The sequence below is a fragment of the Cibotium barometz genome, chromosome 10 (genome assembly GCF_041138505.1).
Source record: "Cibotium barometz isolate CiBa-2024 chromosome 10, ASM4113850v1, whole genome shotgun sequence".
NCBI classification, from domain to species: domain Eukaryota; kingdom Viridiplantae; phylum Streptophyta; class Polypodiopsida; order Cyatheales; family Cibotiaceae; genus Cibotium; species Cibotium barometz.
Window position 1 is genome coordinate 26,390,623 of NC_141055.1, and position 27,985 is coordinate 26,418,607.

At 42.9% G+C, this 27,985-nt stretch overlaps 1 protein-coding gene across 1 annotated transcript; it reads right to left on the reverse strand.

Annotated features, from left to right (window-relative positions):
* Positions 1 to 82: 82 nt before the first annotated feature.
* On the reverse strand, positions 83 to 27,982 carry LOC147634715 (zinc ion binding protein). Its single transcript, XM_086803871.1, has 7 exons — positions 27,628 to 27,982; positions 19,783 to 20,020; positions 19,358 to 19,503; positions 7,548 to 7,635; positions 709 to 855; positions 461 to 613; positions 83 to 367 (listed from the first exon to the last, which is right to left on the reverse strand). Exons 1-7 carry the CDS (start codon positions 27,858 to 27,860, stop codon positions 317 to 319), a joined length of 1,056 nt encoding a protein of 351 aa, XP_086659997.1. The 5' UTR covers positions 27,861 to 27,982; the 3' UTR covers positions 83 to 316.
* Between the last annotated feature and the right edge of the window lie 3 nt (positions 27,983 to 27,985).

Here is a 27,985-nt window from a genome sequence, read left to right on the forward strand (position 1 = left end):
CTCCAGACCATAGCTACACACTCTTCTGGAAAAACTAAGGGTGGGCGTTTGTGTCTTTGTGACTCAGCAGGGAGAGTAAGCATTCAACAGAAAAGTACCAACTGAACATTACCACACAAAGATTATACTCCGTCAAAACAGAACTGGTAGCTCATAAAGGGCATAGGTCCTATCAGACTCCATTCCTGAGAATGATACTATCTTTTTGCTGAATTCTCATTGGCAGAGTCCACAGGACTCCTTATATTTACATTCATAAAACATATGCACCTTTACATTTTTACAAACTCATCATTTATAGTGCGGCTAACCATCATTACACACCTCCCTTCGTCTGGCTGTGCAGAAACTCTAGAATTGAAATACGCTGTTACAGAAAATACAAGATTGCATTAGCTAAAGGCACTAATCAACTGACATGCACTTTTTGACCAACTTATACAAAGTTGAGTGTGTCTACCCGCCGTTCAAGTGAGTCGTTCTCCTTCGATTTTCCAGAAAGATTTTCTAGCATCTTTATTGCTTCTTGAAATCCCTCACTTGCAGCCCCATCATTGCCCAGAACTCGATCTACATCCGCAACCTTAGCCAGAGACACTGCAATATCCAATACCTGCCATGCCATGCATAAAACAAATTTAAGAATCAAGAATGAAGAACAAAAAGGAAAAACTTGCGATATAATGCTCCTGGAATCGGGTTTAGGACCTGTGATGATAGCTCCGTAAAATCTGTTAGAGCACTTCGCCGCACATCTAAGGACCTTGCATAATGTGCTCGTGCCGACTTAAGATCGTCTGCATAATATTTCAGGTCCCCCATTTTATTCAGTGAAACTGACAATGCATGCACCACCTGTTACCAAAGCTCCTGAAAATAAGCCTCAAATCCGACACAAACCAATGCCGCTTTACATTCCAGCAATAGTTTAAATCAAAAGATCAGTTGTAATTCTTGGAGAGAAAAACCACGATGTGCCATGAATCTACTTCTATGTTCCTTTAATTGTAAATTTTACCTGTAAGCAAAGCAGCAAGGAAACGTGTTTCCTACCTTTTGTAGGAAAGGAAACGTTCAAGGTTAGAATTTCAATCAGTTTTTTTGTTTTACATTGATTTTTGGAGTGTCTATTCAATATATATACCTAGATGAATCCAGGAACATGCCCAAATTCACCTTTTAGGAACGTGCATGTTATATACTCATGGTAGTCAACCCACAAGACTATATAACTATCAACTCCATTATGCATAGTATGGACTAGATACTACGACATCCCCACTAACGTCATCAGTGCCCAATAGTGGGGGTAGAACTCTATATCAAGATATGCTCTCACACACGCAATCAAAACACACACACACACACACAAGAGCATATATTCACAAAGGCCTTTGTACTGAGTTTCTGTGAAACCTCCAGAGATGCAGGGCAGACTCAGTCATAACGAAGCCTAGCACTAAGGGAATGTTCTTCTGTCTTGAAGTTGATTGTTTCATAGCTTCCATGCTTTGTACAGCTTTTTGGCATATAATAGGCAGCATACATATGATTTTTAAAAAAAAAGCAACCACCACCCGCACCCCCCTTAAAACGTCATGTAGGAAACTTCTCCCATTGGTAGGAAGCTATTCAATGTTTTCTGTCCTGAAGTTGATTGTTTCATAGCTTACATAATTTGTACAGCTTTATGGCATAATACAGGCAACATATATATGATATTTTTTACCTTGTAGCCCGCACACCCCCCCCCCACCCCCCCCATTGCAGGAAACATCTGGCAAAGGTAGGAAACATTTCAGAAATATATTTTTGGAAACCCCTGCCTACTGTGCTTGTAAGGGCTCCCAACTCCACAACTAAAGAACCTCCCACAAGTATTATAAGCGACAAAATGGACATGCAACAACCATGCAAGACAACCATCCACTTGTATCGCACGATAACCTTTCCAACTCTACCATACAACAACAGAAATCCCCAAAGACTGAGACCTACCCATGACTTACTAAGACTCACATTGTCAGAACGTTTGGCTGAAGCGCATTTGAGTTCAAGCACATGAGTCGCACCTTTTGCAAAATATTTGCTCTTTACTGATACGAGAATGACAATACAGAAGCCTATGGCTGTACAAAACTATGTTACCTCATGTGCTGTAAGTGATAACAAACAGGGAACCTCAACGGATGGACCACCTAGAAGCCGCCTACAGCACGAGTTTGCTGCAGCTCAAGTCAGTCTCCATCGCTACCCGTTACAACAGAAGGATCACACCCAGAGTGGGAGGTGAAGAAGCCGGTTCACACTAAGCAACAAAAAAAACAGCACTCTGAGCACATTCCCAGTCTCGGGTACGCACCTAGCATCTGGAGAGCCGGCATGGAAGTTGCCATTCAAATGGGGGTCACTGTTGATCCCCTTGATCCCTCTCCAAAGCATTCCCATTCTCCGACCTCAGTTCGTCGCAGCAGTGTTGCAGAGTTCCATGACTCATCTCACCCCTTTCGCCATGAGAGTGGCAGAACCAATTGTTGAAGCTACTTAAACCTCCTAAGTTCAAGGGAAAGATGGATGGGAAAAAGGTTACAAACTGGACCAGGAAGATGTCCACCACTCTTGCTGCAATAGGCAGTTCCAATTGTTCAAACGGCGTTGACTGGAGCTAAGCTTTTATGGTGCGAAACCTATAGCATTATGTGGTGGAGAACTAGGATGATTTCTGTTGAGCAATCTTACAGGAATCTACTCCTGTGGATTACCCCGCAAGAATTGTGTAAGCAATGGGAGAACTTTGCACAAAAGCAAGGTGAACGTCATACGTTTTTTAAAATGTGTTTGTTTTGGAAACGTTTCAAACATGTTTCATACAAATCTGGAAAGTTTCCACCATGTTTCATACAAGGGGGAAAGAGGGGCTGGCTCTTATATACTTGGCAGAATCTGTTGTTACCTGTAGAATGTCCAAACATACACAGCATGCATATCTTTAGCCTTTGCATGTGAAAATAGCAAGGTTAGAGTGATGCTATGCGAGGCAGGTTGCAGCCTGTTGCTCATACCTAGACAAGCCACACAGAAGACAATAATAAACCATGAATCATGTCATTAAAACATGAAATAAAGTCCCCAAAAAAAATGTGTAAAAATGGGCATAACAAGATAGGGGGGTTTTTAAACCTTTTTTTCAAGTGCTGAAAGAACTCCAAAAAACGTTTTGTATGTTTTGCACGAGTACACTATGGTACAACCCCGTACGCTTCGGTTCAGTACAACAAGTGTTTTCTGGCAACTATGACAGGTAACCAACTTACTGACTCTTCATCCCTCAGCACACATGGGAGGCTTGAAGCCATCCTTGCATATGTTCTTTCGTACACATCACCCCTAGCCTCTCAAACATGGTTTGTATCACTACAACCCAGGTGGGTCCCTAGCCTGAGATGCAACAACTGGCTCAATAGGAGGGCAAGGAGAAATGTGCGCATTTCAAGGCCAAGGATGGTAAGAACAAGCCTAGCGGGGGAACCTATCCTCACCCTTGATGTTAAGTCCAAGGTCGACAAGTCTAACATCAGATTAGGTTAACCAGGGACTCTATATTAGGCATCTTACGGGGAGGTTAGTGGTATTTATGAGGCATGGGCAGTTTATGGCTCTTGGTTTATAGAAGGCCTATATAACTAACTTTTGGAGTTAGTTTGGGGGAAAGCCCCTCAACCTGCACTTCAGGGCTATGACACTACTCCATGCGTACATTTGGAGGGGTGTCCCGACAATATGGGATGTGACGAGGCATTGCATGTGGAGCCATGTTTCGGATGCTACTAACCTCCATGCTCAGATGTGAGCTTGAATGGCTCTATAGTTGGGCGGTGAGCTAGATGCCAGGAAGTGTATGCTAAATAAAGGATCTTCCATTGATATCGGAGCCAGACCTGCTTGTATTAAGTCGGGAACACTCGGAAAGGAGCCAAAAAGAGGAGAGGAGAAAATCCATCGCTGGGATCTTCGGGGTTCGTGTCTATGGGCTGCTTTTCTTGTCTTCGAAGGCCCAGTGGTATGGCACACTGAGGGCGGGAGATAGAGAAGAGTTAGATATGAGTCAAGAAGATGGTGTTGTTAGATATGCATGGAGCAATATCTGTATCGCTAGATATCTATGTAAAAGTAGGTGCTTTTTGTTGTGTACATGTCAAGTATACATCATGCCTTTCACGTCTTTGACGCATGCACGAGTGGAGTTTCTTATCAGACCTGGTCATGGACCTGAGAAGAGGGTTTGGTTGTCCAAAAGGCATCAACATAAAACCATGCCCTATCCTCAGCACTCTTAATAGCATCTCTAACACAAACTAGTACTTCCTACATGTCAGTCAAGAAATCTCTAGTAGCCACGTCAATCTTAATACCCTTAGTCCTATGGCCACTAGGGATCTAGGCTAATATCCATACATTAACATAAACGGACTGAAAGAGGTAGCCAAATCCTTTAGCACTGCTATAGGCAAACTCAACCATAGGAATGGTTGCGTGGAGAAGTATGCACGAAGCATATCCTCCAATATGTGATTCACACTCTCTATCTGCCCATCAGACTCAGGATGATCCGAGAACTCATGCTTAGTGTAGTTTCCAATTTCTGGAAGACTAACTGCCAGAAGTATCCAAAAAACTTCATGTTCTCCCTATCAAAGTACCATACAATCTGAAAAGTTGGTCAATAAATTGTTGCGCCAATTTAGATGCCTTTATGGTTAATCTAGTTCATGAAAATTCAACCATCATGGCTAGTCGCTCAACAACTATCCAAATGGAATAATGTCCTCTGCTGGTTTGGGCTAATCCCACTACAAAATCTGTGGAAACACTTTCCCACTTGTTATAATACGAGAAACTCAAAATACCCATACCGAGTATGAAAGCATGTCCTAAAGACATCTTCCTCGGCAATCGGTATCTGGCGACTATTAAATATTAATAGTGATTAATGTGGGAATAAACCAATGCTAGGTGGTTGTGTAAACTAGCACTCTGGTGTGTGTAAGCTTAGGTTTAAATAAAGCAGCTTTAGTGTGTGTGTAAACAGCCGCTAGAGTGGGGGTTCCTATGTGTGTAGAAACAACCTCTTAGAAGGATCTTATGTAAGCAATGATATGTAAAGGTGACACCTCTTACGGACACATCATAGCTATTCTTAATAGTAAACTTGTTTAACTCCTTATAATTCACACATCATAGCATATCATGGCTACCCACATGTTCATTGAAAAATTCAATGGGGAAAGTTTCCACACCTGGTACACTAAGTTGAAGTTTAGTCTATCTCATAAGGAAGGACCTTTTGCCTTTCTTTGAAGGGGAAGAGAAGATGCCTGAGAATGAAGATGTGGCTCAAAAAACATGGAAACTTCCAGATCAAAGATCCCTTGGCCTCTCTAATAATTTTATACACCATGCTGCAGATCTTCCAACCTCCAAATAAGCCTATGAGAAGCTAGACAAGCTTTTTGGGACTCAGGCAAAGAACCCCAAAGTTCCTTTGTAGATAGAGTTCTATGGTCTTCTGATGCAACCACATGAGAGCTTTGATGCTCATGTGAACAAGATGAAGTCCTTAATGAACCAACTTTCAGGTCTAAAGGTACAAGTTGAAGATGATGTGGCCCTTGCAGAACTCATAAAGTCCATGCCGGCAGAGCTTTAGAGGAACCTCATCACCACACTAAAGGACTTGCCAAATCTCACCTTAGAAGGGGTCATAGCCTCCTTTAAGGAAGAAGAAAGGAAGATTAGGAACAAAGCAAAGGGAGACAGCTCCTTTACAAAGAAGAACATCATAGATATAAAGTGTTTCCTTTGTGGTAGAAACAATCATGCATAGGACTGCTATTCAAAGAAGCCTTGCAAACATTGTGGGAAAAACAACCACAATGAGAAGAATTGCTTTCACAAGGAAGCAGAGGCCAATGTCACACAGCAGGAAGAAGAAATATGCAAAGAAGATGGAAACTTTGCAGAGTATGAAGACACATGGGCCTTTTAAAGGTCTACTACACATAAGGTGGCTTGACTACCATTGACTCCAAGGACAAAACCAAACACAACTTCTAGTGAGACTATGTTATAGGCATAGATTTATCCAAATGAAATGTGTGTGAACCCACTGTTAGAGCGGTCCACTAAAATATCTAGATATTGTACTTGTAATGACTTAAGCAATGATGCCATACAAGAGAGGCTCTAAGCCTATAATAGCAATGAAGTAATATACAAGTCACATCATTGAGTCGTGCAATCTCTCTCTTTGACCATTGTCTTTCTCTCTCCAACTCTCCTTCTCTCTTACTTCTCTATATTCGTCAAATGTCATAGCCATGTTTGCCTTCAAGCCTCCATAGCTCTCCATTACTTCCATTAGTCTCCCAAGTAAGTTCTCTGCAAGGCAAATTTAGGGCGTTGCCAAGATGATTCGTACCTTGGTAGAATCTGACAATTGGTCCATGCCAATAGGCAGCCCGCAAGGTTTGAGTGTTCCAGAGTCAGTTTGGAGGAGAGCTCCTTGGACCCAGACTCAAGGCCCATGGGATTGGGTATAGTGAACCGAACAAGGTTTGGTAGTCATCATTCTAAACGGTTGTGAACCTAATGACATGAGCCCTAGAAACTTCCACCGAGTATGGTGCACATAAAGTGGTTCATGATATGGATCACATGTTGCTGCGAAAGGCTCAAACAAAGTAAGGTCGCAAGGCCAACAAGAATCGTCGTGATAGCTCTTTTAAACAAGGTGATTGGATTTATTTGAAGATCAAATAGAAGCTGAGACTAAAGCCGTTCAAGGGATTTCCTTCCAAACTTGCTCCAAAGAAGAAAGGTCCATTCAAGATCTTCAAGCTTGATGACGTAAATTTCTAGCTAGAGTTACGAAAAATTGGAAGATCCATCAAGTGTTTCACTCCAGCAACCTTGTGGAGTACCATGGACAACAGTTGGGCACTCCACTGGATGAAGATGACCCAGAAGTAGTGGATGATAGAAATTTAAGGAGGTGTTGATACCGAATACAAAAGAGGCTCTCATCAAAAGCAACTCTAATACCTTCTCAAGTTTAAGGCTTATATAATCGAATAGGTAATTTCGTTTAACAAGGATTGGTTCACGGACGAGTCTTGCCCATTGTTGAGAGCTTATCAAGAGGCCATGCATCAAAGAACAATTGCAATTCAAGTGGTAAAGAATGTGACCCAAACATCCTTTGCTTATATTGTCACCTTTCTCTATGCAAGCTTGCAAGAACAGCCTTCAGTCAAAACTTGTAGTGACAAATTCAGTAAATATATAGAAATTTTTAAAAAGCAAGAAACTTTTCAATAAATTCACTAACTAAACCTGAATGGAGCTCTACACACTCATTTCAAATCCAAAAAACTTATTAATATATACGACGCACATTTATATCAAGTTTGAAAATTTTACACAAGTGTATTGTAATGTATAATGTAGTAAGAGAATCAAGAGAAGGTAAAAGAGATTATAAAATGCACCTCTGAATCTTTTTCAGGAAGTTTTGACAGCATTTCCACACTTTCATTATAATAGTTTATTGCACCCTCAGAATTACCTATAGACCGACTGCAATAAAACGACAGTTTACATCAGTTGAAATCAATGTCACTCTCTCTCTCTCTCTCTCTCTCTCTCTCTCTCTCTCTCACACACACACACACACATTGTATCCTTGTAGCATTGTACTCCTGACACTTGACACTTACAGGGCTATAGTTTCTTCTCTCAGCTCTAGTTGGCTTTTTATTTTTACCATGTTTTTCCATGATTCTGTCACTTAATGGACACATTGTAAAACTATTAGTCTCACAGACCTTTTGGTCACACTTTTGATCTTTTGTAGACATTAATAAACCTTTCTTGCTTTTTCTCTCTCGCCATTAGCTGATCACGGCATATCTCACTCTACACAGGATCATATACTAATTACATGTACATACACTAGTATTAGATGTTTTTCTTTCAAATTTATCGTATCTTACATACACTAACTGTTAGTGCTCTTAAACATTATGGCAAGCCATACAGGTAGTAGAGTGAATGTATACTCAACAAGGCAAGCCCGTGGAGAACAGGTGGTCGAAGATGTACACCATGGAACCCATGCAGATAATGAACACTATGCTGAAAATGTATCCCATGCATTCCATGGTGATTATGCACATGAGGGACAGTCGTCCTGTAGTAAATGAAGAGACTGTGGTGACTATAAATGAGGGACAACCGTCAAAGAGAAGGTGCAAGACACTAATGAGCTTGATGCTATGCATGCTTAGATGGAAAATCTCAAGAGGTAGCTACATGAGAAAGATGTCCAATTGAAGAGTTTGCATAGAGATCCAGAAGTTATGCAGGTATTGGATGCACAAAGGCACTCAGCTATTGTGAATGATGCATTGGAAACTGTTGCAACTTGCACTAGAATTGGATGTCAAACCAAGCGAGATGGCACTCTCTTTTCTCATCGATCAAGGTGATGTGATGGACAAAAAAGAGGGTGAGCTTATGTTCAAAAAGCCACCTCGTCCAAAACCTCTTGGAGCCACTTCCGCAAAGCTGAAATCTGCAATTCAACAAGAGAGTGAAGAGGTGACAGTAACTTCTCGCCATGCCTCTACTACACATGGAAACCCATCTCATAGGCATGCTTCTTCCTTTTTAGGTACACATTGCAAGGAACCGACTCATGTTTCAGTTCCTACAAGGAAGGAATGGGACCGTTACATTCCTCATGGAGATAAAGGCAAAAGGAGAGCCAGCATTGGTGAGGAGGATGTTCATCGTAGCAAGAGGGCCAAAGAGTTCAAGGTAGAAGACAAATCTATAAAATTTAGGAACTACCATGGCCAATATGAGTCCACCAAAGCTTCATCTTTCATCTCCCAATTTGAGATTGCTTTTCATGAGGGAGAGTTCACAGAGGGATCAAAGCTTAGACATGTTGGCATGTACTTAAAGGGGATTGCTACACATTGGTGGTTGGCGGAGAAGCTTTCCAACAACACCATTGCTACATGGGCTGAATTCAAAAGCAAATTTTATAGTCAATTTCGGCCTCCCAATTTTGCGAAGAACATATGCAAAAAGTGGGATTGGCTGGGCCAAAAAGAAGGGGAATCAATCACTTCTTATGTATCAAACTTTTGGAAGGTACTAATGGAAGTCATTTCCTTTATGAAGATAGATGATGAGAAAAAGAAGAGAAAGTTTGAGTCGGGGCTTCAACCCATCTTCCAAAATGCACTCGAAATCTACCCCAATCAAACTCTGCAACAACTCATAAATTCAACTTTAGCCTCCGAGCAACTCAATGTCAAATGGGTGCAATCAAAGATTAACCTAAGCATGGAAAAAGGAAAGGACAAAGCTGATTTTAGCATGCAAAAAGGTGGACAGCTGTAACCGCTCCCTACAAGAGGCCTACAAATCAGAAGACAAAATACACATTTTTTTAGATCACTTAACTAATACCAACAATGGATATTATTAGCAACATTAAAACTGAAAATGACCAATAACACTTGACACCAACACTAGCCACCACCCCCCCCCCTCAATACATTTGTATTTCTTGGAGTATTTATATGTATAAGTGTCATGGGCCAATAGGCCAGATTTCTCCTCACATGGAGTGAATACAACTCAAACAATTGGGTACTTGTCGATGAGATCTGGACAGTTGAAGAAGTCCTAAGTCACAGGCACACTCCCACCTTCACTAGGTGCACACCTGCCTTTCATTGGTCTTCCGGGACCGTGCACTGACAGGCACGCCCATACTAGCACAGACAAAGGGATACACCGCAGAGAGAACATTGCCTGGTTCTCCCAAATAAGCTTTGCTCCCGGACTCCCTAGTGTTTCTAACCTTCACTGGCTCTCAGAATTCTAAGGGTGCGGTTAGCACTACCACTCAGGGAAAAACAAACCAAACTAGGAAAGTTTCCTGAGTATGGTTAGCATAAACATGCTTTGTTCTTGCTCTGCACAAAACTTAAAGAAATCTTTAAACTTAATTTAAAAAATTTTAATTTTACACAAATAAGAAATACAAGGCACCTGGTATAGCTTGTAGCAGGAGTCAATGGAGATGCATTCCTTTTACCATGCAGTCAGGTCCACCTGGTACAACAAGCATAGGTCCTGGTACAGCAAGTACAAAGCCTGGTACAACAACAAGTGTGTACAGGGCAGGTACAACAGTCGAGTGGATACAGCACAGGTACATTAGCTGCAGGCATGTACACGGCAAGTACAGCACACGTACAGCAGGTAAAGCAGTCAGGTACTGTTTGCAGGTACAACAAGCGTACAACAGTCGGGTGTGATTTGCAGGCAGGTACAGCTGGGGTACAACAGACAGGTGAAATCAAACTCCCCAAAAATCACATCCTGTAGTCGCCTACCTTTCATCAACCACTCTCCCTCCATATCTTCCATGTGTGGGGAAAGAGAAGTTGCCCATGCAATAGTTGTTTTAAATAGTATTAATCTTTTAATCAAAGGTTAGCTCATGGGCACCCACACTAGAAAATAAATGTCTAGCCTTTATTTAAATGTGTGAACACCCAGCCTTATAAATATTAAGGTTTGGATTACTTTATAGATTTTACAATAGAAAAAGGCCAAAAAGACAATACTTAACACCTGTTCACACGCCACACCAATGTGTCAACAAGCAACACTCCCACGGTACACAGGGGGCATCCTCATCCAGTGTACTGACACGGCAAACACACACAAACACACGCAAAAAAATCATGCGAAAATAAGTTTATGCATGTAGTCATAAATGCATGTGCACATGTAATGGACGAAATCTCCCTTTCATGAAACTTGTACAAAAAGTTCCTGTCGGGCACAAAACTGGCGTGACAAAAATATGAATGTATGTCCTGGTCTTCCTATGGAGTGACAATCCCATAAGTAAGACCCCATCCTGGCCATACACAGGTGGCACCAACAGGCTCCCGTCCATATAGCACGAAGCACGTCTCACACAGATAGCACAAAACTGATTCCCGTCCATATGACGCAGTACTGGTCACACACGGGTGACACGAATCTGGCTCCCATCCATGTGACACCAAAAGACTGGCCCTTTCACATGGGACACCGGCCTGGCCCCATGTGAATATGGCACAAATCTCGCCGCTCTGTGGAGTAACAATCCCAGAAGAGTGGCTCCAGACAAGGAGATGGACCAAATGGTGACAACAGCCACCAAAAAGGGACTTCAAGGAGTTGAACGTGATGCATGTGGCACTTGCATAGGAGCGAGCTGTCCTAAATCAAGGAGGAAATGCCGTTGCATATGAGAGCAGAAAGTTGCACGATGCTAAGCTTTCTCTTGGCATCTATGGGAAAGAGGTATTGGCTGTAATTCATGCTCTTACAATATGGAAACACCACTTATTGGGAGCTGAATTTACAGTCAAGACCGATCACCAAAGTTTGCGGCATTTTCTGACGCAAACCAAGCTTTCAGAGAAGCATATGAGGATGGCCAATTTCCTCTCTTAGCTCTATGTTTCATTTTCAGATTGCGCACACCCCTGGCAAGAAGAATGTGGTTTCAAATGCTCTATCAAGAGAACCATATGTGGCTGCAATTTCAGTGCCTCACATCAGGACTTATATGAATGCGAGACATGTATCATTTGGATGCTGAATTTGGGCTGATTTGATGGCTGGTCATGCACACACCTTGTATGTAGTGAAAGATGGCTATCTTACGAAAGACAATTAACTGCCTATGTGTAGTTTCAAACATGAGACAAAAAGTTTTGAACAAATGACATGCTCCTCCTTATGCAAGACATAGAAGAATTTTGCCTACCACTCAAGTGATTGAGAGGTATTTCCTTTGGCCGGGCATGAGAAGAGACACAGAGGCTTATGTACGTGCACATATCACCAATCAAAAGGTGAAATTTGATAGGGAAAAGGCTCCTGGTTTGCTTCAGTCTTTGCCATTTCCAAACCAGCCATGGGAAAGCAGTGCCATGGATTTGCCTCGTACACAGTATGGCAATGACACAATATGGACCATTGTGGACAAGTTTAGCAAGCAAGCTCACTACTTGCCTCTTAGACGGTCATACCATAAAAGTTGAGCAATAATGGTCAAAATCTTTATATCACAGGTACAGCTACATGAATCCAAAAACATGCCCAAATTCACTTTGTAAGTAAGTGCAATTTATAACCTCATGGTAGTCATCCACAAGACAATAAACCATCAACTCCATCATGCATAGTATGGACTAGATACTACAACATCCCCACTAACGTCATCAGTGCCCACAAGAATCTTTATGTCACAGGTGTTTAAGCATCATGGCACGCCCATGTCGGAATGCACAGCGAAAAATGAGACAACTGCTGTGAGAAAGAAAACACAGAAGTGTAGAGAGAGAAGTTGTATAATCTCTGCTATATACACAAGATCCGGTACAATAATACTGAGAGGTTAGATGAGACAGCAAAGTGCTGGCCATATTCTCTCAAGATATCTCCTTCCCAGTCTGAAGAACCTCTTCCTGAAGAGCCTGGAGTTTGTTGATGTGCTCCCGCACTGTCAAAGACTTTGCAAGATTCATCACTCACATCTGCACTTCCAAGGAAATCCGCTTCATGGGTGATACCCTACAAAGAAGCCAACTGCTGCAAAATCCCTCGGGCCAGCGTCATGTGTTTGATGTGATTGATCACCTGGGGTGTGCAATTAAGGAAGATGAAAGAACGCACACGGGCATTGACACGATCCCATAACTCTGCCTGAGCCTCCCGTTCTTTCCTAGTAGAGGGTAAAGCTCCCCGTACTCCAACTCTGGCCGTGAAACACCAACCACAATGAAATCAACTAAATCATAAGACCCCAAGATAGACTCCATCATTACCTTCCAAATGCCATAGTTGGTCCCGTCCAACTATCAATCCACCGAGAATGTGGGGGGAGTGGGGATCTTCACATGCTTCTCAGCCATCTCAAGCAAATCTACCATCTCAAGAGTTCACAAGGTCTTGTGAAGGGAGGGTTGGTGGGAAAAAAATGAAGAAGAGACTGCAAACACTATGCAAGGTGGCTGTCCAACAGTGATGGCCGCCTTCTACCTGTTCTCCAAGTCCCGAACAGCCCAAGAAACCTCGAATAAGCACCAAAAGACAGCAAACCCTCAAGCTCTCATTGTCTCCGAGCTTCAAGTCACCCGGGGCTCTCATACCATGTCGGAATGCACAACGGAAAATGAGACAACTGCTGTGACAAAGAAAACGCAGAAGTGTAGAGAGAGAGAGAGAAGCTGTATAAACTCTGCTATATACACAAGATCCGGTACAATAATGAAGTGGGGGGCAAGGGTGGTATAAATACCACCCTATGCTGCTGGTCGGCCAGCCCAAAAACAGCTGACAGGCTGCCTACATGTCCACGACTAGAATAACACCAGTCGGCTAGCACATATGCAGTTGGCCAGGACAAAAAATGGAGTCGGCTAGCACAGAGACAAGTCGGCCAGAACCCCCACGACCAAAAAACAGAGAAGAACATGGAAAAAATGGGGAAAAATGGAGAGAACTCCTGGGCAAGCACACCCACAACAGAGGCTCTCACTGAGTAATATGGTACAGATAGGAGATGCTGCTAACAGCCCAAATCAATTGTGGGGGATAGAGATCCCAAGACAACGAGTCTCTTTTGGAGAGCTCTTTTTGACAATATGGACACTAACCTGAATTTTTCATTAGCTTATCATCCTCAAACAGATGGACAAAGTGAAGCTGCAAATTCAGCCATGTTAGTTTTGCTTAAATGCTATGTGGCCGATCAAAAAAGTTATGTCGGACCGGAGCCTAAAGAACCAGTTATGGAAGGTCCATCTGAAGTGGAAGAGCTGGAGGCATAGTCACAAGGGACGGGGGACGGCGACGAGGGACAGGGACGGGGGACCACCACATAAGCTGTTGCATGCAATGGAGAGTAGTAGGAATTCCACCTTCCTAGACACAAGGCATGGATCTCCTCGTATCTGTCTTCGTCAGGCACGAAGTCTTTCAACTTCTCTATCATGCGATCCATGGCCTCGTAGACCTTGCCTATGCATGGTTGCATAGCGTCTACAATCCTCAATAGGTGGACTATGGGCCTCACCATAGCATCTGTGGTCTTCACACGCTCCCACCAACAGACGTCATCCGCCCGTAGCCTACACTCTTGGCCAATGTTTGTACAGGACTCTTGCATGGCGACAAACTCGTCACTAAGGAAAAGCCCTCTCAAAGCACCGCTACAATCCTTCAACCGGTCCAACATGAGAAAGTTGTAGACAAACCGGGTGTCAGAATATTTGAGGAGAGAGAGACAGGACCTCTTGTTGAACTCATGCCGAAGTCTTTGGTGGTTGAGGACAAATGAGACCATGGAGTTGGCCTCCTCAATGAGCGAGCTGATCCATGGCAATGCCCCGATGTCCTTCAGGAGGTTGTTTAGGCAATGTGCCATACAAAAGGACACCGTGACATGTCCATACATACCTTGGAGAATAGCTCCCGCCGCCCTATTGGAAGGCTCCCTATCCGCAACAAAGCACACTACATGCTCGGGTCGGGGCCAACGATCTCCATGGTGGTAGCCCACTCCGCCGCAAGCACATCCGCGCTCTTCCCGGTGCCGGATGCATCATGAGATGAGATGAAGTACATCTCTCCGCGGGAATATGCAACCACGCCGTGAATACTCCTCTTGTAGGTGTCACTCCATCCATCCACAACGAGGGAGAGTCCGTTCCTCTCCCATTGCCGCTTTGTGTTGTCAGCCGCTTGCTCTACAATGCGCTTCTCCTTCTCGAGCAATGTAGTGCGCAAGCTCTCGGATGAGGGAGGCGTATAGGTTGAGCCATACTCCCCAATCTTCTTAACCATGACCTTGAAGTATTCTGACCTATTCAAGAAAGTAATTTACCAATGAGAAGGGGACTAGGATGATGAGAACATGAATGATGAATTGGCAATGATCGATTGCACTTACCGAGCTGCTTGAAAGGCAATGTGGTCGTGGAAGAAGAAGCGGGCCACCGCCATATCCACCTCCTCCTTCAACTTGGGGTTCCCATTCTCCCCAAGTGTAGATTGTCGTCGTGGGGGCCATGTAATGGTTGAGAGGCCGTGGAGATGGAGGGTGCCGGCGTCGTGGATGGAGTAACATTCCGACTTGATGGTGAAGGTGATGGTGTGCATGATCCCGATCCACCACATGACTCCACTGTAGAGGGTTGAGTTCCTCTCCCCATCGTCGCGGGATCCACGGCCACTCGTGGTGTCCTCCTTGCCGCTTCGACCACCTCGTAGACGCTTAGCTTGTCAAGAAGTTCCCGTCTCTTCTCGGGCGTGACATTCGTGCAAAACCTCACCTCATGTCCACTCTCATGCAAGAGGTGGGCTCGCACTTTGTCAACGCCACCCGTTCACTGGTACGGGCAAAGCTTGCATGTCCATGGCCGAGAACCGCCTCCATGAGCGGATGGGGTGTAGTTAACCTCCTCCCACCATGTCCATCCCGTTGTCCTTCTACGGGAAGCACCGGCACGTGAGGAGGATGCCATGGTTGAAGATGGCTTGACTCTTGAGCCTTGAGGAATGAGAAAGGGAGAGAGAGAGAGAGAGAAAGCTGTATTAACGCCTACTAGAGGCTGAACTCGACCTATGAGACAAATCAATGTACAACTGTCAATGTCTTCTGGATGTCCAAAAAAAAAAGGACAAAATGAACATGAAATAAAGTATGAAAGTACTGAGCTAGTGGGGGGGTGTGATGGATGGAGCACTACCGCTAGAGGCTCAGTATGCAACCTATATGCATAGGGTATACAAGAATGCAATGCAGATCTGTCTAGCTCCAACCAGTACCATAATGGGGGTGTAATATGTGATACATAGGCGATGGCGAGGCAAAAATACCTCGGAGCATGATCTCCGGGTGTGAGTGTAAGTGAGCTAGCCGCTCCTGGATATGGTGCTGATATCGAGCCCGTATCTCTGTGATCTCCCTCTGATGTAGTCTGGGAGTCTGGTAGCCTGGTGCTCTCGGTCTCCGTTTGGCGGCTCGAAGGTCCACAGCGCGCTGAAGTGTAACCCCCTCCTGTGTCAGGGTAGGCACTGGGATAGATCTCTGGAAGAAATCAGTGAGCTGGAGCTGGAGCTGTCGCCCACCTCTCCCTATGGTATGAGTCTGTATCAATGTCTCTCTGTGGCGCTGTGTCTCTAACAAGAACTAGCCAAATGTGCGCTGGTCTGCGGACTCCATGATCTGGTGGAGAGAGAGAGAGAGAGAGAGAGAGAGAGAGAGAGAGAGAGGCCTAGAGCCTAGAGGCTTGGAAGTTGGAAGACTCAAGAGGCTTGAGGGAGAGGTGAGAGAGAGAGAGAGTCTAGATAGTAGAGAGTAGGGCGGTGGCCCGCGGGCCTTGTGTGAGAGGCTTGGAACTTGGAAGTTGGAAGCTAGAAGAAGCTTGAAAGCTTGAAAGTTGTGTGTGTTTGTGGCCTTGTAGAGGCTTGTTCTTATATAGATAGGCAAGAGAGGACCAAGCCTCAAGGGCAAGAGAGAGAGAGAGGACCAAGCCTCAAGGGCAAGAGAGGACCAAGCCTCAAGGGCAAGAGAGAGAGAGAGGACCAAGCCTCAAGGCTCAAGGGCCAAGGGCCAAGCCATCCCCAAACGGCCAAGCCAACAGCCATAAAAGGCTAGAAACAGTGAACGAAACGGGCAGAAAAACGCGCAACGACTCCCTACCGTCCCCCCACAAAGCCGTCCCCCACTGGCGTCCCCGTTCCTGAAGGTGTCCCCGTCCCCGTCCCCGTCCCCATCCCCTGTGAGTGACAATTCCTAGGGGACGTCCGTCCGTCCCTGTCGCCGGTCGGTCCCATTTCGGCGTCCCTCCATTCGAAGCCCTCGTCCCTTCCGTCCCCTGTGACTATGGTTGGAGGAGCTATTATAGCCTGAACAAATTGTGTTTCACAACAGAGCGTAAGCTCGCAGGTGACAAACTTCAAAGACGCTACCTTGTGAAGTTCAAGAATTATTCACCCATGGATGCTAAATGGGTGGATGAGGTATACTTCCAGGAGTATCTGCAACTCCTAGAAGCATACTTGGAAGCTTTTCAACTACGGGTTAACTGTTTAGAAGCCAAGGGAATGTCACTAGTTAGCATTCTCTACACTTCTGGACCTATGGACGGGCTCGTTGCTCCATAGTGTGGACATGACACCTCGTGTGGCAGGGGACTTACGTCTATGCCAAGGGTCATGTGGACTAGCACCTAATGGTAGGGGACCGATGTCTACACCAAGGGCCAACAGACTAGATATGAGAGACTGGGGATTTTGGTCTACACCCATATCCAAATTACGGGATTCCGGTTGGCCTGGGGACGTAAGGTCTACATCTAGAATGACCGCCTGCTACAAGCTAAATGAAATGGAGACTGTCCAATACATTTTTATGCATGGCATACTTGCATCCCTAGAACTGTTTTCACCTAAAATGTTTTACTGCCAGCAAGATTTGTGTGACTAGTTTACCGGCAAGGGACTCCCTCTCCTGAACCGTGCGCACAAATCTTTATTCTAACCACTAATCCACATGTTTGGCTTGATTACAGTGTAGGCCTGCTCTTACTAAAAATGTGTCACCACCGAGAACCTCTATTGAGGTTACATACAAGGACGTAGGTCCAACGTGATACCACCCGGACAGCTATTATTGGCTTCTTCTGCTCCCACCCGATGCACACTCCGAGGGTACAGCAAGCTCATGAGTCCCCCTTGACCCCAACGATGAGAGTACTTTCCACACCCAACAGGTTCTGGCCACCCGGACACATAGGAGTCCTCACAAAAAGAACACGATCCGGACCCTCCTCCCAAAGCCCACCAGCTCGAGAACAAGGACATACTACAATGCCACAGGGCAGCACTGCCACGAGAGGTCGACATCGATACTACTTACTTGGTCCTCGAAGAAAATACTCCATGATGGGATGGGTTACTTTCATTGTTTATTGTCCATGCAGGGCTCATGTAGTATGTGGGCCGTGGACCCTCTTTTGGGGATACTTAGCTTCTTTAATTTCATATTTTGTTGACATTCAGTCCATTCATGGACACATGTACGACCTAAAAAGGTCTTATTGACCCCTTGGGTCTTTAGTAGATCCGTCTATCTTTCTTTCTTTCTAGGACCCAGTGTGCCATGGACTCCTCTCGTGGGAACCCCCCACATGCGCTAATAGCTCATACATATATAGACCGACCACTAGTGTCTCACACTTACGGGCATTTCACACTGGTTATAACGATTAAGTCACTGTAGACCATTGATAATAAGTCCATGCTTTGACCTAACCACATCATAATGCCAGCATCTATTGTGAACTAGGGTCATGATCACAACACACTACGTCAACCATAGTACCATAATACCTGGGCTGTCTGCCAAGCACTGGTCCTTCCTGCCTCACTCCTGATTGCTCTCATTTGGCTGTCCCAGGCAGCCTGTCCCTGAGCTGATTTTTGGCTGTTCTAGGGCTTGTGTTGTTGCGAAACAACACTATAAGATCATTTGTGATAGATGTTAGAGCCTATTTTTCTGTATGCAAAATAATTGAAGCAAGCACAAGATCCCCTTCTATTTCCATTTTCATATAAATTTCTTGATAAATTGTTTTCAAAAATGTTAAAATAAAGTAGATGCCTAAATGGAAAAAAAAACCATTGAGACGTGTGGTGCAACTTGGCCTTCCACTATAGCTCTGTTATATGGCTGCTACTTGTCACGTGACATCTTCTAAATTGTTTTTATTTCCGGCACTGCTGCTCCCCATCCTTTGGTCATAAGGTATGCAAGATCATTTCAATCTGTAAAAGATCTCTTCTACACATATCTAGGTGACACATAGACAACTGGGAGATTGAAGAGTGAGTTGAGGTTTAGAAGTCTGTTGAAAGAAGTCTTAGGAGTGATACACTTAATAATCTCCTTCTGGTAAAATGGAAAAATGAGGTGACAGAGAAAAGAGGAAGAGAATGGAAGAGGTAGAATATTTCATCCAATCGAATTCACTTAAGACATTACACAGATCTTTTAAGCTAAAATACAGCTATACCATAATACTGTTCGTTCCTTGTAGTACCACACATTCTCCAATAAACACTGCATGTACCCACATGCATCATGTCCTTTCATCAGCTACCTTGAAGTAAAATCAAATGCAGACGTTAGTAAGATGGCCTGTACCTGCAATCACCTAGCATCCCAAGAACAGCTCCGAGTTGTGAGCAAACCTCCGGTGTAGCTCCGTTTCTCACAAGTTCTTCCTTGATGTCAGTTGCACAAAGGCTCAATCTTGCACTTGCACTTTCCAGATTCTGGGCTTGGAATGCCTGAAAAACATAGAAGTACTTTGCATTACTTCATTGTCTAAAAGTACTAGAAGAACCACAAACATAATTTGTTTGCAACATTAAGGCCCATGAAACTTCAGAGTCATGAGACAAATGCAAAGTTTGCGGGTTTTCAATGTCTGAATGATCACACCAATGCAACCAACCAAACTTTGAACTAATACAAGTGCAGCTGCCCCTTAAAATATACAACAGGGGATAGCAAAGGCACTTTGAATGCTAGAAAATTTGCTTTCAGAGTTCTTGATTTAGACTCACTCTCATGGCTTGCTGCACAAGAAAAGTTCCCCTGGCCAAGGATACATCCTCATAAATCACATTATTTTGAGCTCTCTCTCTCTCCCAGCCACTTTCATTGGCTTGTGGAATGGATCTCTTGACTCTAGCATGGCCCTCTATGAACTGATCAACCTGTCTTTGCAGCTCATCATCAGCTTCAATACTTTCAATACCAGCCCCACATAAGGGACAATCCTTAAAACGAGAGATGCAAAATCTGTCCCAAAACCCATACAATTGTAAAAGTTATTCAACATCTTGGTGGCATTAATCAAAAAGAGTTCAACAATCAACCAAATTATTCTACAACTCATAAAATGGTTCAAATAATGCATTTGCTCAAAAGAGTCCTAAATAGATCTCATGTTTATCTGATTACAAAGTTATCATTTGTTTCGCCAAGTGTAGAAGCTCGATAAAAACGAGAAAAAAATTGGTACTAGGAGCCCAATAAAGCTCTTGTACAAGACTAAAAGGTACTTATGTTGCAAAACAATCAACCAATAAAAGTCTTGTCCAAGACTAAAAGGTACTTATGTTGCAAAACAATCAACCAATAAAAGTCTTGTCCTTTCTACAATCAGCCTCGTCATGTTGCACAAATCAGACTGTGTATAAACTAAGGATTATTCACTCTTGGTTTTGTTTTGAAATAAGGGCTACAGCCTAGTTCATAATTAAGAGCTGTCTCAGCCTGTTTCTAACGTCCATAAAAAGTATCGGCATATTCCATTTTCTGTGTGCTTCCTGACTTCATCACATTGTAAGATTCTCAATAGAAAAGTGTCAAATTTGATCATTTTAACTACCATAATCTGCAAAAATCAGAGTAGTTGGGTCTTTTTCTGCCATTGTTGGCTCCTTTAATTAAAAGGAATATAACCTTAAAAAGTCCTCATAGTTAATCTTTGTCCCTTAAACCTGACATTTGCCCCACAGTGTAATGATGGCTCATGGCCTGTCAAACCTCATTTGCTTTGTTTTGTTTTAACTTCATGGTAATCAAAGGTTTGCAGAAGAATAATTCTGCAAATATGTTCGCCGATGTCCTTAGGCTGATGGACATGGATAGTCATGCAGGGATTATGGTAGCATGTCAATTGTTGGGTAGAGATTGTAGCCTTGTTATCCTAGGCAAACTCCCAAAGCTTGCACAACTTAAGATCTCATGCCCACTATGGCATGACAAGGCACTGAGTTTTAAAATGTGCACTTGAACTCACATTGCATTGTTGAGTGACAATGCTAAGCTTCGCTCAACAGTTCTTTCTGGCAAATGCCACAATTGTTGAGTTGGTCGTGCAAGGGTTATGGTAGCCCGGTGTAGAGATTGTAGCGTTATGATCCTAGGCCAACTCCCAAAGCTTGCACAACTTAAGATCTCATGCCCACTATGACATGACAAGCGCAAGCCTTGGCAATGGGTTGGCCAAGTAAAAAACCCCTTCACCTGGCAAAAATATTATTTTTTCCAAAACAAAAGAAAACTGATTCTAGCCTACCAAACCTTTGAGACACTAAATCTCTTGGTGAAAACTATTTCATCCAATCCAAAGCAATTTTTCTCTATTTTATTTTGTCAGCATGGAGAGTAACTAGCATCAGCAAACCCGGCACACATACCATGTCAGAAGCAACTACGGACTACAACCACGGTACCACTGCCTCAACAGCTTTGCTATCAGGGGGTGCTACATCTACACAAACTCAGGGAGGTCCGACATTGTTGGCATGAAAACCCCCCCCCCCCCCAACCCCCAACCCCCCCCAAAAAAAAGGCCTCCCTTTCCTCAAAAGACTGGCTGGACTTCTGAAGGAATTCATAGCCTACATAGCCCCCTCCACGCAGCTTCTCTTGCATGTGGGATAACTCACACGCCATGACGCAACACCAACGCACCCTTGATCACACATGAGAAATGCACCCTCCAACAAATTTTCCCAATAAAAAAAAGCTTTTACTTCTTGCTTTTTCCACTTCTTTATTTTTCTCCCCTGCTTACAGGGTTCTAAATTCATGCACATTAAGCTACACTCACTAGAATCAATCAACAATGGACTCAAAGCAATCATTTTTAAGGGCTCTTTACTCTGACGTGATTCTCATTCTCTTCCATGTGTAATCATTACAAATCACACAGCCTAATAAACCCACCATTATGTCTAAGAAATCCCTTTGAAGAGCAAAAAGAGCTCTCTCCTAAACAAAGAAACATGTTTCTAGCCTACAAAAATGTTCCAAAGCCTAGGGAAAACTTGCTCTCCCTCAATTTAAGCTATTTTATTTTGCGTCCATTTGCTTCAAATTCCTCTTCCACATACTCCCCTCAATTTGAGGGAGGAAACCCAACTCTTAACACCATGTTGAAAGTGGCTACAACCACCACCTCAAGGTTCAACAACCTTGTCAGTAGCCAGTAGCCAGCCACCAAGGAGTGTGTCATGTGCATGCATATGGACATGCTTAATCCCATGCTAATCCCTGATTTGCAACAGGATAATCATTTCTAAGGGCTCTTTACTCTGACATGATTTCTCATTCTCTTCTGTGTGCAATCATTACAAATCACACACCCTAATAAACCCATCATCATGTCTAGGAAATCCCTTTGAAGAGCGAAAAGAGAACTATCCTAAACAAAGAAACATGTTTCTAGCCTACAAAAATGTTGGTTGGTGTCAAGCAAACCCAAAGGGAGGGTTTCATGAGAGTTGGTAGCCAGTTGGGGCTGCCCAAGAAGCTTTCATGGAGAACTCCAAGGGATGAAGTTCATCCAAGGGGTGGAGCCAAGGGTGCTAGGTTCAGTTTCAAGAAGAAGGATTTATGTTTGGTTTAGGGACACCACAAGTGGGTAAGGGGACAAAGTGAACAAATGCATAGATCTCTACATCACATTTGGAGTGGAATCAGAGACAAGGCAAGGTTTTCAGTGAAAATGTTGCTAGGAAGGGAAGAATGAAAAGTATGGGAGACTGTATGTGGAGACAGGGGATGATGACAGTCATCCAAGGTCAAAGATTGGAATATGTTTGAAGATTTCATCAAAGATCGAGCCACTGAGGCCAAAGGAGTTGAGGCTGCTAAAGCTTATCTTCATACCAAAGAAGTCACCATTACAGAAGGATCTAGAGCTCGTCTCATGGAGGAGACACGGAAGCCACTCCTAGGCCTGCTCTCTAAGATGCAGCTTCCTAAGGACAGGAAAGGAAAAGGAAGGCAAAGAAGCCAAAGAGATCGGAAGATCATCAAATTGACATCATGCCAGGAAGTTCGACGAGTGATTTGCAGAAGTGCTTAACCCATTGCATGTTTCGACAAAGAAAGTCGTGGAATCTTTGTGGACCAAAGCTGAAATACAACCCTTTTGAAGCATTGAGACTTTATGCTCACAAAGAACCAGTGTTGTTTATTCTAGACCTTTTTGTGGTTGAACATGATGAGATTGCATTGGAGCAGTCTTGAACCAAGAAGGCCATGCTATGGCTTATGAACGTCAAAGACAACAAGGTCCTAAGCCATGCAATTTCTATGGGTTACCATATGGATTTCACTTTGATGAAAGATCCTTGTGCTACCAAAGAGGATTTCAAAGATGTTCTGGAACAGATTGCAGAATGAAGATTGGGTGACTTTTTATGTCATCAAAAAGGGTTTTCTTATAATGCAAACCCATTTATGTGAGACAAAGGATTTTGAAGCCAAAAACGACTACAACTCGAGTCTGGGAGAAGCTACTTCTATTGGCCTAGCAGAAAGGACAATAAGCTATATGTTCTAGAATGTTTGGTTTGTCAAAAGGTCAAGGTCAAGTTTGATTGACAAAAGCTAACAGGATTATTGCACCCATTGAATGTCCTATGGGAGAATATTCCTATGGATTTTATCTTTGGATTGCCAAAGTCAAAGAATGATGGTATTTGGACCTTTTTCAAGATCGACTTTTAGATCATTGGAGAAAATATAATTCCTTCCATGACAGTTTATGGAAACCAAACACAAGATTACCCTCAGAGGAACCTGCATTGGAGGATCCACCAAAGATGGAAGAACCAGTTCAAATTGAGTTTCATTCTATAAAAAAAAGAGGAAAGACAGTGTGACATGCGGGAGAGATTGATCGTAGTAAAACAACCTTAGGCTAATACTAAACTTCACTTAATGATACTTAATGAGATAGACAAGACAATGGTGTCAATGCAATGCAATGCAGCTATATTATATGCAATGGTTACAATTGAGATCTATGCTGAATATCCTTCTCAGATTAGAGAGATATGTTGAATGCTGATGATGATGACTGATTCCTTCTCCAATGCTGAGATCGACCCTTAGATGCCGGCTTTCCTCTATGTAGGAGGTAGGAAGATGACTGATCAGAATGCTGAATATGCTGACTCTCCTTGCTCCCTAGATACGCTGAGAAGAGATGAGATAATGGACTGAATATGATGCGCTTCTATTTATAGGAGAGGATGCTGCTTGTCGGGTGCTGAGAACTGCTGTCGGCCAGCCATTAATGTTCACGACTACATAAAATACTCAATATGCTCTGTCGGCTGCCATAAGCTGCCCACGACCTGATGCTATTAAATGCTTTGATGACTCATGTGCTGAGGATGGGGCTGAAACAGTCCCATACATGCTGTGATAAATGATTGAATGCCTGAATAAATGGATTAATGCCTGGATAAATGGATTAATGCCTACTAAATGGCTATGGCTGCTCTGATATGCCATGTCACTTGTACACCTTCTGGGTGTGCACGTGACAGATAGTGATCAGAAAGTTCCTCTTGGAATTTGAGAATTCTTCGTTATTACTGGAAGCAAAATGGATGCCAGAAGAGTACTTCAAGGACTATCCAGGGATACTTTGAGCTTATAAGGAAGCGTTTGGTCCATATATATATGGATATAGACGTCTTGTGATCAAGACAGATTCAAGAGGGAGGGATTGTACCTCTAGCCCTCTTCATTGTTTATATATTCGACTCGAATTGACCATTATTCTGCTTATATAATGGTTACTTGGACATGCTCTAATTTGGGTGGCAACAATACCTGATAGCTCGAGGAGCAAGATTTGTATATGGGAGGTAACGATGCCAGATGACCCATTGGATGGCAATGATACCAAATATCTTGGACTTCGCAAGCGAGCAGTCATTGCACCCAGATGGCCTCGATGATTGTATTGAATTTCACAGTCGGGCAGTCATTGCGACCAAATGGCCCAGATGACTATGGGATTTCACAGTGGGGCGATCATTGCGACCAGATGGCCCAGATGACTGTATTGGATTTCACAATCGGACAGTCATTGCGACCAGATGGCCGAAATAATTGTATTGGATTTCATAGTCGGGCGGTCAATGCAACCAGATGGCCCAGATGACTATTGATGAATTCTCAGACGGTCCTAGTGACCAGATGGCCTTGAGCGATAGTTTGAGTGGGTCCTTGGGAGCCAAATAGCTCAACACGGTTTCCGATGAAACCAGACAGGACACTCCATGCACAGGAGGATCATTACTTGCGCACTGCCTATTGATGTATGTTTGAATTTCTTTGACTTTGTGTTTTAAGGGTCAATTGAGTGTTTTGGCTTTCTTCTTACTGCCAAAAACAATAATATTAGTGTAAAATCCTCTTCGATCCTCTCCTCAAGATGAAGCATAAATCATGTTGAAAGCATACACGTGCAAATAGACTAATTTGCATGCTCCGGATGCAATGGCGGGGTTTGTTTCACCCAATTTCATCGATCGGGGGCTCAAATGAGCATTTTTGTTTCTCTTTTTTTTGGGGGGGAACAAGAATGAAAATATTGAACAAAATTGACAAAACAAAGATGAAATTGACGGGTTTAAGGGTAACAAGAGATGATCAATGCGATGAAAAACATAAAATTGATGTAAAATTAACAAAATCCCTTCTCTCTCTCCCCCTCTCTATCTTTATCTCTTGGATACGTGGTTGAATCTATCCACGGTACATCATATATTACCAACCAACAAACCCATAAACACTTGTGAGAAATGCACCGTCCAACAATTTTTTACAATAATAAAGCTTCTACCTATTTTTGCTTTCTCCACTTCTTTACTCTTTTCCCTAGCCATGCACCATAAGCTACACTCACTAGTTTCAAGCAAGAGTGGCCTCTAAACAATTATCTCAAACAGTTCTTTACTTTGATAATAATATCTCATTCTTTTCTGTGTGAAATCGTTACAAATCTCACAATTGATCAACCAATGAATGCTTGTCCACGCTGGTTCTTGAATGGTGACTGCCAATATGCCTAGGGACTCTGATGTGTAGGACAAAATAAGAGGACGCCCAAGATATGAGAATATGGTGTGGTCGGTTAGGTTCACACCGGATGCCTAGAGGTCATTGGTATATATATATATACATATATATATATATATACACATATATATATATATATACACATATATATATATATATACACATATATATATATATATACACATATATATATATATATACACATATATATATATATATACACACATATATATATATACACACATATATATATATATACACATATATATATATATATATATGTATGTATGTATGTATGTATGTATGTATGTATGTATGTATGTATATGTATGTATGTATGTATGTATGTATGTATGTATATAATAACATATATATATATGTATATATGTACATATATGTATATATGTACATATATGTATATATGTACATATATGTATATATGTACATATATGTATATATGTACATATATGTATATATGTATATATGTATATATGTACATATATACATATATACATATATGTACATATATACATATATGTACATATATACATATATGTACATATATATATATATATACATATATATATGGATGGTTGGTTAAACAACCTATGCCATGTTAGGATTTCTTACTTTTGTGAGCACTATTCATCTTCTTCTCTGCATATTTGTGGCTGAACGGCTGGACGGCTAGAGTTAGGGATTTGGGCCCTTACATTTGGTATCACAACAAGCTACAAGCCATGACTTCTTGGTCACAAATTGTTAGTTTTCTGCCATGGATTCCACGTTTTCCAGTACTCCGATTATTAGGGTCGTAACATCCTTCCTCACAAAAGCATCATCATCTACATGGCAATTTTCAAGCACCATCCACCCTTCCCTCTGCTGTTCTTTCTCCGGCTTTGATATTTCCGCAAAATTTTGAATTCTAGGTGTGTAACTTTTTTCCTGCCACACCAGCATACCAAACACTTGAAAAACCAGCCTGTCACCACCACCACTGTGTGTGACTCTCATCTGTCGCAATGTCAACATCGAATCAGTAAGATTCATCTGATTAATTCTAATGCTCACCCCAGCCTTGATGTTGGATAATGCTCATTGATTGGCCATTCCACCTATTGAAAATGACTCATGGCGAGAATCTCTAAAATTCATCTGATTAGTCGGCGTTTCCTGCTGGGCGTGTCTTTGATGCTGTAATAGTGAGCATTGGATATAGCGGTCATTGGATGGCCATTCCAACCTTGAAAAATGGCTCGGCAAGCAATTTTCAAAGCAGAATACCCTCCCAAAGATCATTATCTTGTTCTTCTTCTCTTCATGACCAGGTTCTTCCTTTTTAACTAAACCTGAAAGGTGGTTTATCTCCCCGATTTCAAAAAAACACATCCAACTGTGACTACATAGGCCCTGATCCCTTACCCTAGAAAGAGATCAAGATTTTTTGGAACTGTGCAATGCAATTTAAACGCGCTATTGCAAGTGTTGGGTAAAAGAACGCTTACCTGCAATAGATATGGCCGCAGGGCACGCACTTGCTGGAGTCAAACAAGAGCGCACGACAGACAACACAACTCAAGGGGCCAAGCTTGAAGGAGGAACCCGAATCGTATCCAAGGGGACACTTGCCCACCGCTGCCCCTGCTTGGTTGTTGGAAGCATCATCTTTCGCCTTCTCGGTTGCTTGCTCCTCCGCCTTCTTGGTGGCGATACTCAGCCTCGCGAACGGGCAAGCCATGTCCGTGATGTGGCCTAAGCCTTCTTCCTCCTGCGACTCCTGCCGATAAAACGGTAACGCGATCAGTATACCCCTGCCACTCAATCGAAAGTTGTTGTAAACTGACAACACAATGGTTTTTTTTA

What these genes read in the sequence shown, in the direction of transcription:
- LOC147634715 (XM_086803871.1), bottom strand. Translation starts at nt 27,860, where the DNA reads ATGGCTTGCCCGTTCGCGAGGCTGAGTATCGCCACCAAGAAGGCGGAG. An exon ending in TTGTGCAGCAAGCCATGAGA is followed by an intron (nt 19,504 to 19,782) that starts GTGAGTCTAAAT and finishes TATGTTTTTCAG; the next exon opens with GCATTCCAAGCCCAGAATCT. An exon ending in GGGATGCTAGGTGATTGCAG is followed by an intron (nt 7,636 to 19,357) that starts GTACAGGCCATC and finishes GTTTTATTGCAG; the next exon opens with TCGGTCTATAGGTAATTCTG.